This window comes from Oculina patagonica, chromosome 4, assembly GCF_052425735.1.
Source record: "Oculina patagonica isolate OP01 chromosome 4, crgOcupat, whole genome shotgun sequence".
NCBI lineage: Eukaryota > Metazoa > Cnidaria > Anthozoa > Scleractinia > Oculinidae > Oculina > Oculina patagonica.
Window position 1 is genome coordinate 23,199,861 of NC_135761.1, and position 17,178 is coordinate 23,217,038.

The following is a 17,178-nucleotide window of genomic DNA, read 5'->3' on the forward strand; positions in this document are numbered from 1 at the left end:
CCCCCACAAACCCCCGCCCCACAAACATGAAACGCGGGGGGATACAATAAAACCAAGGATAATGGATAACGCCTCTATGGGAGTCGTTTGATTATAAAAGTTGCATCCTGCTTACGCAATAAAACATGATACAGGAATAAAAGAATGTTCAATTAATTTGCACAAACAATTTCAAGTGGCTTAGACGCTTTTTCTTAGTTTAATGATAGCATGTCTCGGCGGGGCAGTGATCGATAATATACGTTTCATCCTACCGACACAATGAGAAAATGATACAGGAATAAACTAGTAACCAATTATCCACCTGCACAGAATGTTAGAAATTATATAACAGCCATTAAAGTATAAGAGATTTGATAAGAAAAAAACAGAAATTGCTCAAAGAAATACAGTTGAACCCCGTTATTTCGAACTGTCAGGGGAAACAAAAAATAGTTCAAAATAGTGGGAGCTCGAAATAGCCGATAGTAAATGACTGAAGGGCAAATCCGAGGGAAATGGGTTTTAGTTCAAAATAACGGAGAATTCGAATTTTTGAATTAGCGGGGTTCAACTGCATTAGAAAGGGATGATATTTGGAAGAGAGGCTGTTTATCAGGGTATTGCAGTCAAAGAAGAAGAGCTTTCGAGCTTGGTGATGCTGGCTCGAACAGTCTGGTGCGGTAAAACTAGGCTGTTGTCCTCATAAGGCTGAAGAGGAAAGGAAAAAACTCAAAGAAGTTGTTTCTCAGTGTACAGAAGTGAAAAAATAATAAAGCTTTCGAGGCTGGTAAAACAATAGATAAAGCGATGCGGCGAAGTGCTTCTTACCAATATGAGTAAAACAGTCAAATATTTTGTAGAACATTGGAATAGGATTTAATTCAGTTTGGGCAACACTGTTTTGACAAGTTTCTACTGTTATCCTCATTTAAATAGCTGACTGTTTGGGCTAGCCAGAGTGTGCACCCCACCGTTGCGTATGTCCGATATACATAAAAGTGGCACTTTTATTATTTCCTGTCATGTGAACCAAACAGTGCCCAGACAATAACTATCTCAAAATGATACGTTTTTTCAAGAATTAAATCAGAATCAATAACTCGTAGACGTGACATTTCCGGATCGAGCATTCCTTTTTTCCAATTTACGACAACCTTAGCACTTTCAGGTTAAAGGTTTTATCGATTCCACATCTCTTGAGCATAATTAATGACAGGTAAATGAAGAATATATCTGTATGCATAAGTTTGATCATGTTTGATATGGACCTCTTGTGAGCGAAAGCCGCATTTAGACTTATGCTGTTGGATATTTTTTCTTTGAAATTTTAAAATACTAAAAGTTTAAATGTTTCAGACAAACTAGTAGAACTTTATTTTAGGACATATCATCACAAGGTTGTAGCTTCGTATAGAAGCATACGCGCGGGTTATCTAGAATTTTTCTTGCAACTTTTACTCGGTGAGTTGCGCTTAATTTTTAATTTGTGCTTGCGCAAGAAGCAGCACAACATTTAGACGGAAGGCGTGTGTTGTCTGCATACTATGATCCTAATGTCTGAGTTCAAGATAAAGATTCACTTGAACCTGCGGTTCACAATTTCATAAGCATTATCCTCAGTTAGACTCCGGACACTCAACTTCGCTTAACCTAAGCCTCCATCGGTCTCTAAAAAAATTCACATGATTCTGGAATTGTCTGGCTCTACCATCACGTTTTTTACGTCTCGGTTGCACTTTTTTTCATCTTTTTGTACGAAGACACCAGCTACTTTTCTTAAGAGGATTTAAACTGAAGACATTAAGGTTCACCACTGAACTAAGGTGTCTCCGATCTTTCCAGTCTAGCACTACATTGCGTACATAGTGCTATAGTGTACTAATCACAAACACTGGCAACCAGTGCATCTACTTCATAAGAAAAAGTGGCGAGAGTCGCATGAAGTCAGTTAAACCAAAAACCAAAAATTTAAGGATTTTCCGACTTAAATCAGATATCCAACAAAGATAGCTTCGAAATGTGATTAAATAACCTTAGGATCAAAATACCAGTTCGAAAACAATGTGTTTATTTAGAACAATTTTAATCAACAAGTGACTCTATCTGTATGGCCTTCGTATATCTCATGGGCTTCAAAGGTTCCGCAAAATATAAAAACAAAATTAAACCGGATGAATTTTTGCCCACGGAGATTAAAGTGCCGCAGTTAGAATATTAATTTCGTGTAGGCGTGCAAAATGAGAGCAAAGACTGAACACTTTCCAGACACCTTTTTCCGAATTCGAAACATAACCGGGAAATATATAACAAAACATGTATGTTTTATTGGTGGGCAGTATTGACAATTATGTACATATGCTTGGCGTGATGACACGTTATATTCTTACTGAAGGATATGAAACTGGTAAGAGGAAACGCTAAAGTTTCCGGCACACCATATTTCTTTTAGATGATCGAAAGTAAAGAAAATGCATGTTTTAATATTTTCAGGAGGATATATTTTCAAATTTCTCTATTTTGAGTGGATATCCTCAAACGTTTCGGTGTAAAGACCTACTTTCACTGCTTTTAGAGCAACCTAAATTAATTTAGGTTTACCTAGTTATACATTTTGCAATATAAATATATGATCTGGGGACTTATTAACATTGATGTTCATAATGCTCAGTTTTAAAAGCCCACGAAATAGAAACGGAATATGTCCAAGAGGAATGTCACCAACTGCTTTTTTTGTCTTCATGCGTATTTACCGGTTTTGACTGATGAGAAGAGCAAGCTGTTGGTCCAGGCAACGAAGATTCGTAGTGTAGTATAAATTGATGAATGCGCCATGCACTCTCTAATCCCTCGAGCCACCACCATACAAGCTCAACCATGACTGAATAAGTGGATCGTCTGGCCTTTGTTCTACCTTGCCGTTTTCACAGGGTTTGACCTTGTACTTTTCAGCTAAACTTGTCTTACTGTAACCAGTAAAAAATTCAGGAAAAAGCCGTTCCACCTGATACACTTGGCCGTCGGCTGCACGAAGTTCATACTGATCGGTTTCGTGTGACATGTAAACTGTAAATCGCACGTTGCACGTCAGGGGTGCCCTGTCACTTTCGTGCGTTTCGCTGCTTGTGCTTGCTTGTAAGGTTTTATTCGTTCTTTGTAAAATGGTCTTCATTCTTTTGAAGCCTAAGATTTCAAACAAAAGGCAAAGTACCTTTGAGTTAATCCTGTGCAATTATATTATGGTTCTCAAAGAGAGAACAAGTTACTTAATTCATAAGCTCACATCTGCCGAAATGAACTGTCTACTAGCCTATGTCGTTTCACAGGGTTTTCAACTAAAAGCACAGAATTAATACCAGGGGAAAACAAATTTTAAAAAACTACAGGTAACACTAGACTTAGAAAATATAACTACCTTGAAAAGTTGGAAAATGTGCAGTGAACAGCGGCTTGGTTGCTATTACTTAATTTATGAACAACAAGCGAGTTTTATCAAATAATATTGAGCCAATGGCTGAACCTGAATAGCTGATATTAATCCAAAGCTGTCATTTAACAGGTGCTTGGCCGTTTGCCATGCCAAATCGATAAAAAATTGCATGTTTCACGTGACAATTGAACTGAGCCCGTTATCTGCATGTGACAAAAAAACCTTTTTATGGCACGTGTACGAGGCTGCTTATGATGAAAGACTGACCATAGCATAGTATATATTTTAATACGTTTCAACAGAGCTTCTGTCCTGCCAGCCAGTAATCATCGTCTGTATTTATGAAGAATTTTTAATGAATCACCTTCTCAGCTTTCCAAGTTATTGTCACCCGTAGTGCTGGAAGATATATGATGTTGCATGCAGTATAATTTTTGACACTTGCATACGAAGAGAATAATTTCTACAACTGTTGTCTCAACTGAGAACTAGTATTTCACTTATAATAAGCGGTATTTTTAAAGACCTTTTTACGAAGTGTGCGTTATACCCTAGTTACGAGCTGTAGGCACAAGCGGCAAGACACGTGAGAGTTACGGGGCACACCTAATACGCAACGTGAATTTAACAATAAACCTCTCAGACATTGCAATTGATACAAGAATATTGAAGAAAATTGGGCAAGACAAATGGAGAAACAATGTTTTGACAAGTTGCTACTGTAATTCTCATTTTAATAGCCGACAGTTTGGGTTAGCTTGATATATTTATTAAGGCACCCCGCCGTTTTGTATGTCACTTTAATTCACTATCATGGGAACCAAACAGCGCGCAGGCAATAACTATCTCAAAATGATACATTATCTCAAGAATTTAACGAGAATGCAACTCATACACGTGAAATTTCCGGATTGAACATAAGTTATTTTCCAGTTTACGACAGTCTTAGCACTTCAATGGTGAAAGGTTTATAATTCCACGTTTCTTGAGAACAGGTTAATGACAGGTAAATGTAGAATATATCTGATATCCCTTAGCTTGATATGGACTTTTTGTGACCTAAGGCAGTATTTAGTTTTATGCCGTCGCAATCTTTGTTTGTTGTTTGACATTTTGAAATAATACAATTTTGGTACCTGTTATCACAAGGTACAAGCTTCGTATAGGAAGGCACACCGGCGGGATATTTAGAATTGATTACAGCTGACTGGACTCAGTGAGAAGGTTGCACTTAATTTATAATTTGTGCTTGCGCAAGAATTAGTACAACATTCAGACTTTGGGTGAGTGTTGACTGCATAACATGTTCTTGATGTCTGAGATTCAGCTTAAGATTCACTTGAACTCACGGTTTACAATTAACATTAGTGGTATCCTCAGTTACCCTCCGGACACTTACATGTAACTTCACTTTACCTAAGCCACTATCGGCCTCTAAACATCTAAATCTCACATGATACCGAAACTGTTTGGCTTCGCCATCACGTTTTTACGTCTCAGTTGTTACTTGTACTAAGACACCAGTTATATTTGTTCGAAAGTTACTACTGAACTCACGTTTCTCATTTCAGTCTAGCACTACATTACGTACACAGTGCCGTAGTGTACTGATCACAAACACTGAACAACAGTGCATCTATATCTCGAGAAAAAGTGGTGAGAATGACATAAAGTCAGTCAAACCGAAAATTTGAGGATTCACCGAGCTTTCATCAGATATATAGTATGAAATCCCTAAAAAACCCAGCTAGGATGGTATTGTGAATGCAAATGTGATAAAATAACCTTACAAATACAAATTCGTAAATAATGTGTATATTTAGAACGATTTTAATCATGCAGAAACACTATCTGTATAGCCTTTATATATCTCATGGACATACATTGTCATTTGAAAGAGCTTTATAGGTTCCGTAAGATATAACAACAAAATTAAACCGGACAAAATTTTAAGTTTTGCCCACGGGAAACTTTTATCAAGATCACTGAACCAAAATAACTCCAAGCCTGAAAAAGATAATCAACGAGGCTCTTATTGTTATAAAAAAAATTTAAACACTGTAGCTCTTTTAAGCGTTTTTCTTCGTTTATGTCTGTGGGTTGAAACATTCTGAAACAGCAATCATAGTGCCCCCAGTTTGAAAAGTTATTGTTTGAATTAATTTTGTGTAGGCGTGCAAAATGAGAGCAAAGACTAAACACCTCACAGCCACTTTTGCACTGGATTCGAAACATACACGGGAATGATAAAAACACATATTTATTGAACTGTTGGCAATATTGTACAGATTCTTTGCGTGCTGACACGTTATATGTTTTTAAAAACTGATAATAGAAAGAGTAATTACCATTTAGGGCTAAAGTGTTTCAATTAGTTTCACACCATATTTCTCTTAGATGATCAAAAAAAAGACAATTTTTTAATATTATCAGGAAAACGTGTTTCAAATTTGTCTCTATTTTTGTAGTTATCCTTGAAACTTTTGGAAGCGAAGACCTATACCTCACTGCTCTCAGGCAACCGCTAAATTAATTCAGTTTTCTTATTTATATAATTTGCAATATAAATCAATGACCTTAGGACAAAGATGATGTTAATGCTCAGTTCTAAAAGCGAAAAATAGAAACGGAATATTTATGTTCTCTTTGGCTTTTTAAAAGCACCGAGAGGAATGTCACTAACTGCTTTCTTTCGTATTCGTAACTTTCTTTTGACAGATGAAAAGGCAAGCTATTTTTCCATTTCACAACGTACATTTGTAGTGCATAAACTAATGAACGGGCTGTGCACTGTCTAATCCCTCGAGCCACCACCATACAATCTCAACCATGACTGAATAAGCGGATCGTCTGGCCTTTGTTCCACCTTGCCATTTTCACTAGTCTTGACCTTGAAGCTTTCAACTATACTGCTAGTAAAAAATTCAGGAAAAAGCCGTTCCACTTGGTTCATTTGGCCGCTGCCTACACGAGACTCATACTGATCGGTTTCGTGTTGCATGTAAACTGTAAATCTCTCACTGCACGTTAGGGGCGCCCTGTCACTTTCACATGTTTCGCCGCTTGTGCTTGCCTGTAAGGTCTTACTCGTAGTTTGTTTAATGGTCTTCATTCTGCTTATGCCTAAGATTTTCAACAAAAGGTAAACTACCTTTGAGTTAATTTTATATATTTTTTGTTTTTTTTTTGTGCGTTGTTTTTAAAAAAAATTTCAAAACCGACAGGTAACACTAGACAATCACATGGACGACATAACTACCTCAAAGAATTGGAAAATGTGCAGTAAACGGCATCGGTGGCGTCTTGATTGCAATTACTTAATTTGTGAACAACAAGCGAGTTTCATTAATACTGAGCTAACATCTGAACCTCAATAGCTGACATTAATCCAAAGCTGTCATCCATAGCAGGTGGCCTGGCCGTTGGTTATGCAAAATCACTCAAGAATTGCATGTTTCACGTGGCTATTGAACTAATCCCGTTATGTACATGTGACAAAATAAATAACAAAATCTTTTTTTTGATACGGGTGGGAGGCGACCGATAGTGAAACACTTAACCTTTTAGAGCAGTTTTCAACTGAGTGTCGTAAAACCAAAACCAAAGTAATTACTCTGGCCAATCACAAAGGACACAGACAATCCAGTAAACCAATCAGAACTCGAAGCAAATACACGTAGCTGGCACGAAGCGCGGGAAAACGTGCGCGAGCGAGTCACGATGGTTTTGGTTTTACTTTTGATTGGCTGAGAAAGTGGCGCGAGATTTTTAAGCCAATCACTAAGCGTAGTGAACGCAAAACCAAAGCAAACGAAATTTATTTTCGACACTCAAGTGAAAACTGCTCTAACGGAGTATCTACATGTAATACAACAATTAGGGTGTGGTTTGTCAAAAATGGATTTCAGTTAATGTAGTGGCCAGTGTTGACTTCAAATTAAGAGACATTGACAATGAGACATTGCATGCAGTATTAATTTTGACACTTCGTCGAAGGGAATAAATTCTACAACTGTTCTCTTTACTGAGAACTAGTTGTTCACCGATTATGAGCGGTAGAAAGACCATTTTTACGAAGCACGCGTCAGGCGCTAGCTACGAGCAACCATAAGCGGCGTAGACACGTGAAAGGAACGGGGCACTCCCAACATCCAACGTGAATTTGAATGATAACGATAGACCTGTCACACGGAACTAATAATTATTAACCTTGTGCGGCCGAAAGTCAGCAGAATTAATCGCCTTTTCCTATAATGTCATTGTGATTGATACAAGTGTGTTGAAAGATAATGAGCAAAACAAATGGAGCAACATTGTTTTGACAATTTGCTACTGTTATCCTCATTTAAATGGCCGAAAGTTTGGGTTAGCCTGGCATATTTATTAAGGCACCCCACCGTTCCTTATGCCACTTTTATTTCCCTTATGTGAACCAAACTGGGCGCAGACAAAAATTAATCGAGACTCAGTAACTCATAGACTTGACGTTTCCGGATTGAACATCACTTTTTTGTCCAATTTTGGGCATTTTTAGCACTGCGAAGGTAAAAGATTTACAATTTCACGTCTCTCGAGCATGTTAAATGTCAGGTAGATGTGGAATATATTTGATTCCCTTTACATGATATGGACCTTTTTTGTTTACTTTTATGCTGTAGCGGATAACTTGTTTCGTTTGACATTTTAGCAAACATAATCACAAGGTAGTTGTTTCATATATGAAAATACACACGCGGGATATTTAGAAATAATTACAGCAACCGTTACGGAGCAGATTGCGCGAGATCTACTAAATGTATAATTTGAGCTTCCGCAAGAAGCAGCACAATATTCAGACTGTAGGCGTGTGCAGTATTCTCAGTTACAGACACTCGACTTCCCTTTACCCACCTTTAAATTTCACATAATTCCGAGAAAACTGTTTGGCTTCACCATCATGCTTTTACATCTTAGTTTTTTTTTGTACGAAGACACCAGTTACATTTTGCTCGAATGGTTTACATGAGGATTTACCCTGATAGCATGAATGGCTTTGAAATGTGATTAAATCTGAACCTTAGAATCGGAATACCAGTTGGGAATAAGTGTGTATATTTAGAACTATTTTAATCAGCAAGAAACACTATCTGTATAGCCTTCGTATATCTCATGCACTGACAGCTTCAAAGGCTCCGCACAAATATATAACAACAAAATTGAACCGGATATAGTTTTGCTCACGGGAACGTTTATCAAGATCACGGAATCAAAATAAGTGCACAGCTTAAAAAATAATAATAATCCACGAGGCTCTTACTGTTATGACAATATTCAGCTCTTTTCAGCGTTTTTCACTGTTTACTCCTTTAGGTAAATATGTTCGAAAACAGACTTAAGTGCCGCCATTTTGAATAGTTAGAATATTAATTTCGCGTAGGCGTGGAAGATGAGAGCTAAGACAAAACATTTTCCAGCCCACTGAATTCGAAACATACCCCAGAAAGAAAATAATAATAATAATAATAATAATAATAATAATAATAATGTTATTTATCCAGGGAGCTCACATCACCAAAGGTGTTATTCAGTGAGGCCCTGCAAAATAATAGTTCAAATTCAAAATTAAGAGATTAAAAAGTAGTTTAAGAATTTAAAAAGTTACAAGATAAAAAATGTACAGTAATAAAGTTCACAATAAAAGGCACAGCATAAAAAATACATATATGTTGTATTGGTGGTCAATATTGTTCAGATTCTTGGCATGTCGACACGTTTTATACTTACTGAAGGATAAGAAACTGGCAGTAGAAAAAGTTATTGTCTTTTAGGAGTTAAGTTTTATACCATTTTTTCTTAGATGTTCGAAAGTAAAGGAAATGTCTTAATATTTTCACGAAAACGTGTTCAAATTTTTCTTTATTTGTGCAAATATCCTCAAACGTTTCGGTGGCGAAGACCTACTTTCACTGTTTTTAAGGAACCATAATTAATTTAGGTTTTTTCTATTTATATATTTTGCAATTTAAATATGACCTTAGGACTTATTAACATAGATGTAATAATGCTTAGTCCAAGAAGCCCACGAAGTAGAAGCGTAAAATTTCTCTTTGGCTATTTGAAAGTACCGGGAGGAATGCCACCAACTGCTTTCTTTATCTCTTCGTAACTACCCTTTTGACTGATGAAAAGGCAAGCTATTCTTCCGTTTCACAACGTACATTCGTAGTGCAGTGTAAACTTATGAGTGGGCTGTTCACTTTCTAATCCCTCGAGCCACCACCATACAAGTTCAGCCATGACTGAATAAGCGGATCGTCTGGCCTTTGTTCCACCTTGCCGCGGCCATTTTCACAAGTCTTGACCTTGTAGGTTATATTACTGCTGCTAGTAAAAAATTCAGGAAAAAGCCTTTCCACTTGATTTATTTGGCCGCTGGCCGCACGATAGGTCTCGTGTGACATGTGAACTGATAATCTCACGTTGTACGTTAGGGCTGCCCTGTCACTTTCACCCGTTTCGCCGCTGGTGCTTGCCTTTAAGGTCCTGCTCGTATTTTGTAAAATAGTCTTCATTCTGCTTATTCAAACAAAAGGGAGAAACTACCGTCAAGTTAATCCTTTTCAACTTTAATATGATTCTCAGTAGAGAGAACAACTTGCTTAATTTATAAGCTCTGATCTGAACGACAAGAACTGTCTACTAGTCTATGCTGTACTTTTAGCGATTGGTACTAGATAATTATTGCAAAATATGTATTGCAATACCAGGGAAAAACAAAAATTAAGTAAACCGACAGGTAACACTAGACATTGAAGACATAGCTACCTTGAATATAGTTGCAAAATGCGAAGTGAACGGCGTCTTGGTTGCTATTACTTGATTTATGAGCAACAAGCGAGTTTCATTAATACTGAGCCGACAGCTGAACCCCGGGGGGGGTACTCAAAAAAGTTTTGTACGGGCAGGCTCCGCCCGGAGATCCAACCCCTTACCCTTTTATATACCATTTTGATAGAAAAAGGTACCCCTTTTGTATACCTTTTATTGCAAAAAGGCACCCCTTTCATATACCTACACGACATCACATTTACCTAAAACGGGAAGTTTTCTTGTTATTTTTATGTAGCGCTTAATAAATTAAAACGATACAGCCAAAAGTTGCGTCTGCTCGAAATATATGATATAAAGGCCTTTTAAAATTATGGCAGATTTTCCTACCCTTTTATATACCTAAACTTGTGAAATCCCTACCCTTTTATATACCTGGAGCCTGAAAAAGGTACCCCTTTCGGGCGGAGCCTCCCCGTATAGGCCATTATAGGGAGTACCCCCCCCCCCCGGGAGCTGAACCTGAATAGCTGATATTGATCCAAAGCTGTCATTCAAAACAGGCGACTTGGCCGTTAGTTATGAAAAATCAATCAAGAATTGCATGTTTCACGTGACAATTGAACTAAGCCCGTTTTGTGCATGTGACAAAAAATAGCCTTTTGATGACATGCGTTGGAGGCCGTTGATGGAGGAGGAGGCCGCTAAGCATTTGCCTGCAATGCGACAATCAGGATGTCGTTTATCAAAACTGGATTTCGTTTACTGCAGGGGCTAGTGTCGACTTTGAATTTACTATTAGTTTAAATGCAATGACTGCATCAATATTTATTTTTTCTATCATATTTGTTGTTCAATTTTCAACCTGTCAAGGTCACTGCCAGCCACTAATTTTCGTCGTATTCATGCATTAAACAATTTTCATTGAATTCTTTCCTCAGCTTTACAAGTTTGTCCCCTGTAGTGCTGGAGAGATATTGCATTCAGTATAATTTCTGACACCTGTATTTAAAGAGAATAAATTCTACAACTGGTTTATTAGCTTCGAACAAGTAGTTTACTAATTATGAGCAGTATAAGGACCATTCGACGACTAACGCCTAAGTCCCGAGCTACGAGCAAACATGAGCAGCAAGACACGTGAGAGTGACGGGGCACACCTAACATGCAACGTGAATTTAACCGATAACGATACTCCTGTCACAAGAAACAAATAATTATTAACCTTGTGCGGTCAACAGGAAACAGAACTATTCGCCTTTTCCTATAATGCCATTGCAATTGATACAAGTGAGTGTGTTGAAAGATAATGAGCAAAACACTAATAAAGCAACTCTGTTTCGGCAATTTGCTACTGTTTTCCTCATTTTAACGGCAGACAGTTGGGTTAGCTTGATATGTTTTTAAGGCACCCCACTGTTTTTTATGTTACGTTTATTTCCTTTCATGGGAACCAAACAGTGCCCAGACAATAACGATTTCAAAATGATACCTAATGATACGTGACATTTCCGGATTGAGCTTCAAATTTGGCGTTTTTTCAATTTTGAAAACCCCAGCACTTCGAAGGTAAAAGGTTTACAATTCCACGCCTCTTGAGGATAATAAATGACAGGTAAATATAGGATATATCTGATTCCCTAAGTATAATATATGGACCTCTTGTAACGGAAAGCAGTATTTGCTCTTATGCAGATGGTTTGTCTCGTTTGACATTTGGGGATAGTACAATTTTAGTAAATACCATCACAAGGTAGTAGCTTCGTATAAGAAACCAAACATGCCTGGACGTTTAGAGTAATTTCAGAAGCTTTAACTCAGTGAGCAAGTTGCGCATAGTTGTCTTAGTTTATAATTTGTGCTTGCGCAAGAAGCAGCACAGTATTCAGACTGGAGGCGTGTGTTGACTGCATACTGCATGCTCTTGGTGTCTGAGTTCCACATTACAATTCACTTGCTTCCGGGCAATCGAGTTCACTATAGGCCCTATAAATTTCACGTGATTCTTGAACTTCTTGGCTTCACCATCACTTTTTCAAGTCTTGATTATTCTTTAACGAAGACGCCGGTAACATTTTGTCCGAATGGTTTACATTTAACAGTCATTAAGGGTCACGGTTGAGCTAAGGTTTCTCTTTCCAGTCTAGCACTACATTGCTAACACTGTGCAGTAATGTATAATTCATAAAAAACTGCTGGCAAACAGTGCATCTATTTCACGAGAAAAAATGGAAACTGCCGTGTTAGGAGGCTCACAACAGTTTCCAGCACTTTTCAGCTCTCACACTTTAATGGGTCAGTGGTACAAACATTTACCGGATACTGTTACAAAAATGGTATCAAACAAATGCCCAATGATTGATAAACAAATTGAGATCATTTTGCTGACGTCACTGGTAACCATAGAAACAAGAAAACCTAGTTTTAAGTGCTTATAACTCAAAAACAAGTCCGGTGACCCCCATTTTTTTATTTTTGGACAATGATCAGCATCATTAAGATACAACTTTTTGCAAAGTTGAAAAAATTTCCCCTTTCTGCTGTCGCTCTTAACTTAGTCGAGTCGAAAATTTTTATGAAAAAGGCAAGAGAAAAAAAGGAGTAAAGATTAAGGTCGCGGGGGATACCAACAGCATGAATAAATTCATGAAGCGAAATTTTGCTTGACCTGCATTTTTAAAACGCTTATTTCTCGGCTGTTATGGGTGCGATTAAGCTCAAAATTTACAGAGACATAACGAAATGATGAAAGATTGTGAATGTCATATTTTATTTGGTAGATTGCATTTTACGGCGATGTTATAGCCTCGTTAGTGCCAAATTGGGAAAAACATGATTTTGTGGCAGAGTTTGCGGAACGAGTAGGAGACAGCACACTGCGATTTTGACAAAAACTAATCAGTCAATACCTCTAGAGTGTCATAACAGAAGCGGATTTTTTAATTTAAAGTTTGCCAGCAAGTTATGGCGGTTTAAGTGCGCAAATTTGAAATTAATGTCTTCTACCTCTTTCTAAAAGCGCTCTTTTAAAATTCCGCTTCTGTTATGACACACTACAGTATTCATAGTTTACCTATCTGCAGTGGCAAGTCATGAAGTTCTGTATCCGCGCTGTATTCTCTGCCACAAAATTGTCGGAAAAGTCCAAACTTTGAGATTTCCGAAGGTGTCCCGACCTAAATACGATCATTTTGCCAAGGAGAGATGTAATTATGGTAATTATATTCCACGCTTTTATGGTGAGAACAATGCGTTTTCAAAAAGGACACGATTGTTTATGCTGAATATTTTTGTGATTACTCTGAGTACACTTGTTGCAGAAATAGTAAAATTTAAATAAAAATAAGCTCAAAGACTTCCTACAATCTATATGAACGTATATCGCTAAGTGTTGTTTTAAATTGGTTAAAATATCAAAGAAACAGGGATTTTTTACAAATCACGCGCACGCGCCCATATTTTTCTCCAGTCATAAATATCTCGTAAAGTTGTCGATGTGAGTCGTTGTACTTCGTGCATACGCTTTAAATAAATGCATAATGATGAGCCTAAGGTGTCCCCCGCGACCTTAAACGGATATATGCGTACTGCGTCATTGTAGGCCTGGCTTTTTTTTAGCAGATGTAAATGTATTTTTAAAACAGGCAAATTCTATTGGTTCCTGGTAAAAGCTTTCATGAAAAGTACTTAATTTAACAAAGAGAAAATTGAACTAAACCTCTGCTAAAACCTCTTCTTTAGTGTTTTTGTCAGCGCGTACTAGCCATATGGAGAGAATAGGAAGAGATAAACAGACAACTTCTTTGCAGTCTATAGCTATAGCGAGCAATTTTTGAGCAAACAAAATAAATAAACAAATGAATGTCTGTTCTCATCGATTTTTTGATCTAACCAATAAAACAACCTTACTTTATAATCACTTTTGTGTAAGCATCGTTGCTTTGGTGTCCAGCCAGGAAACCAGTTTTGCTCGACGAGTTTTCGTTAACAGCAGCCCTTTTTTTCTGAACGGCTAATGAATATATAAAGTGGTGTGGTCTAAAAAGGTTGTGATTTTACATTTTAAAACGGCAAAAAATGCAATAAATTTATTTTTACTTAGAGATTTTATTAGCCAATATGAAAATGAAGGTCTTATGGATAAGTTTGTTGCCGGTAGTAGGTACGCCAATAAAAAAAATATGTGTGATATGAATTATGAAGACTTCATTCACAATTTCGACGCGATCACAGCGGCCATATCTTAACAGCAACCATATCTTAACAAAAATTCTCCTAAATCAGACAAGTATTTATAAATACTTAGTATTCACCCCATATGGGTGCATGTGCAGGCCTAAGTTAAAAAGAAACATTGTTTAATATTGAGTCATGCTGTTTAATTAAGCATTGCATAGAACGTTAACAACTTCCTTAAGTTTTTTTGTTCAAAGGTTTCGCTTTTTATTGGTCTCTGATTTCTCACATGCACGAACTGCCTTTCTTCTTTTATTTGGTATGAACTCTCAGCTGAAACAGAGGAGGATTTCGGAGAATTATAGAGAAAATGTTGCATAAAACTTTACTGCGCGCGCGCGACACGATTTCTTTCGGCAACAAGAGAAGCCCGTTTCGATATTGACCACTTTTAACTATTCGGTATAGCTTCGGCGCATTTCATTTCTTGTTTTATTCGAACTTAAGACTAGATTTTGTCTGTCAGAATCGCCTAAAATGAAGCGACCTACAATCTTTGACAAAAGTAGTTGACATCGCTCTGCTGTTATTATGGCAAATTTACCACTAGTTTTTAAATTTCATGACTGTCTGCTAAAATATCCCTCTTCCCCCATCCAATGTTGTAAAATTGTAGCAAAGGGCTACTAGAAACAAACTACAACATTGATAGGGGGAAGGGGGTTGGAAAAGTGGGGCAAAAGCATGAAATAAGTCCAAATAACCATTAAAATAGGGCTTAAATTGATTATGTTTCAACACTTGTCAATGATTGTAGCATTAATTTACTTTGGAAATGGGTATGACGCAAATGACTGACCTACCTCATTTCTCGAGTTGGTCCTGCCTCGTGCAGATTTACGCGTGAGTTGAAAATCACGTTTTATCGCAACCGTGCTTGGTTACGCAGCTCAGTCATCTTTGAAAATGGGCAAATAAACAGATGATGATGACAGTGTCTAGATGAAACAGTCAGGCAGGCAAACGTGAGTTATTGCTATATAAGACTTAAGTATTACCGCGTTACCTGACAGACCATATGTTCTTTCAACTGATTCATTCCCGCTCAGTACAGTGTTCGGTTCACGAAGCATGCAAGCCCTTTCCAGTAGATTTCTTTATCTTGATTCTGAAGTAGCTCACGAGAAGACGTCATGTGTTGTCGAAGGAAAACGTTTGCTGTCGTTAAACCAAAATTTACAACCTGCCAGTCCTGGATCTCATCACAAGTCATCAATTAGCCAAACTACAGATTCAAGGAAGGGCTCTTTCCTAAAAAAAAAAAAAACGCCTTCGACTAGAGAATCAAATGCAACTAGTAGAGAGACGGGTTCTTGCCTCGTCAAAAATACACCTCCATCCTTTGACCTCAAAAGTGCCGAGCTTCTCTTCCCTGATTTTTTCAACGCGACAAATTGTTTCGCTATCATCAGGACCGTGTGATACCGCCTGACGTCCAAGCTGATCCAGTTCTCGGCTCCTGGATGCATCTGTTTGGCCTGCAAATGAGAAAATAGACGACGTTTTGACTACTGATCATGAACAATTAAAGATAACTTGTGTCCAAAAACTATATCAATATCTATGATAATTTAGCAGGGAGAACGTTATTTTTTTCCAATCCTGTAACCTTTTTTCAACGTGTAAAATATTTCAAGTGCATTTATGTTTATGTGTATTTAGGGGACTGAGAGTCTAGTCAAACTGACAATTGTCATCAGTGTGCTTGTTAATGGAAAATTTTTTTATTAAGTGCGTTAAGTACTGTATAAAAATTCAGCTACCGAATAATCTCTTGGTCTTGTTTAGGCATAACAATTTTACTAGGGCGACCTTTTTCGTAAGTAAAGGATTTAAATTGAAAATGTTCTTAATGGACTACAAATAGCCCTGTCCGATTTTGACGAACCAGCTTGTGGTGAATTGACTGCAAGCAGCCTCTTTCTTTTTCTTAGCGTTTTTCTTTGAGGAGAGAAGAATGTAATTCGACAGATCGATCAAAATTTATAACGCGCTTAGAATCTGTGCAATATTCATAGTCCCGGTAGTCAGCATTCAGAATAGCTGCTACAGCTTTGTGTTAATTAGTGTTTTTAAAATGCTTTAACTTTATTGACTACACTAGAATCGGAATTAAAATAGAGTTTTCCGATTGATTTTTTGTTTTGTTTTTGCCATGTGGAAGAACACGTGACTAAAATCTGCAAACTTTTATTGTACTGTAAATATATTGATAAAAATTTCCGCTGAACTTCAACCAGACTGTGACACGGTTGAGTTTAGTTTATCAGTTTTTTGTTAACTTTGGCCAAATTCTCCATGTGAACTTCAATTGACCGAGTTCAGAAAACCATAGCTTCATATGCAACCAAATATGTCCGGCTCTCGGACGTTGTAATTTTCAATTTTCAGACATAAGCTTTGAAAACTGTTCAGCCCCGTTTTAATCTTCTTCATCTTTGACCATATGTTCTGAATACCGTTCTGAATTATTTCAAACTTGGCTTCGCGAACCCGGCGTTTATTTGAAGCCGGCGTTTAATCGGGGCCCGGCGTTTATTAACGGACTGCAATTTTCTGCCAATTTTTCAGATTGATTTATTGTTACCGATAATCGAGACCAAGGGGCAGTTTGTCAAGGCAGGACGATTTTTCTCTTCGTTCTGCCTTGAAAAAGTGTCCCTGGGTATCCAAAGGTGATTATTTCCCAAAGGTGCACTATTACGGATTGGATAGTTTATGTTGCA

General features: G+C 37.4%; 1 protein-coding gene and 1 long non-coding RNA gene across 4 annotated transcripts in view; one reads left to right on the forward strand and one right to left on the reverse strand.

The window, feature by feature from the left end:
• LOC144652009 (uncharacterized) overlaps window positions 1-17,178 on the forward strand; it is a 60,706-nt gene that overhangs the window by 12,847 nt on the left and 30,681 nt on the right. The gene's annotated exons all lie outside the window — the stretch shown is intronic.
• LOC144651965 (uncharacterized) lies at window positions 863-15,658 on the reverse strand. 2 transcript variants are annotated; one of them, XR_013570385.1, is made up of 2 exons: window positions 3,395-3,448; window positions 863-3,162 (listed from the first exon to the last, which is right to left on the reverse strand). XR_013570385.1 is itself a non-coding variant. In XM_078512048.1 (2 exons), exons 1-2 carry the CDS (start codon window positions 15,523-15,525, stop codon window positions 2,822-2,824), a joined length of 408 nt encoding a protein of 135 aa, XP_078368174.1. In that variant the 5' UTR covers window positions 15,526-15,658; the 3' UTR covers window positions 863-2,821. The 2 variants fall into 2 exon arrangements, 1 of the variants encoding a protein (XP_078368174.1); XM_078512048.1 differs by lacking the exon at window positions 3,395-3,448 and adding an exon at window positions 15,459-15,658.

Excerpts from the sequence above, each read along its gene's own strand:
- LOC144651965 (XM_078512048.1), bottom strand. The coding sequence starts at position 15,525 with ATGCTTCGTGAACCGAACACTGTACTGAGCGGGAATGAATCAGTTGAA. Across the intron at positions 3,163-15,458 it reads AAGAACATATGGTCTGTCAG|GCTTCAAAAGAATGAAGACC; the intron begins GTAACGCGGTAA and ends TTGAAATCTTAG.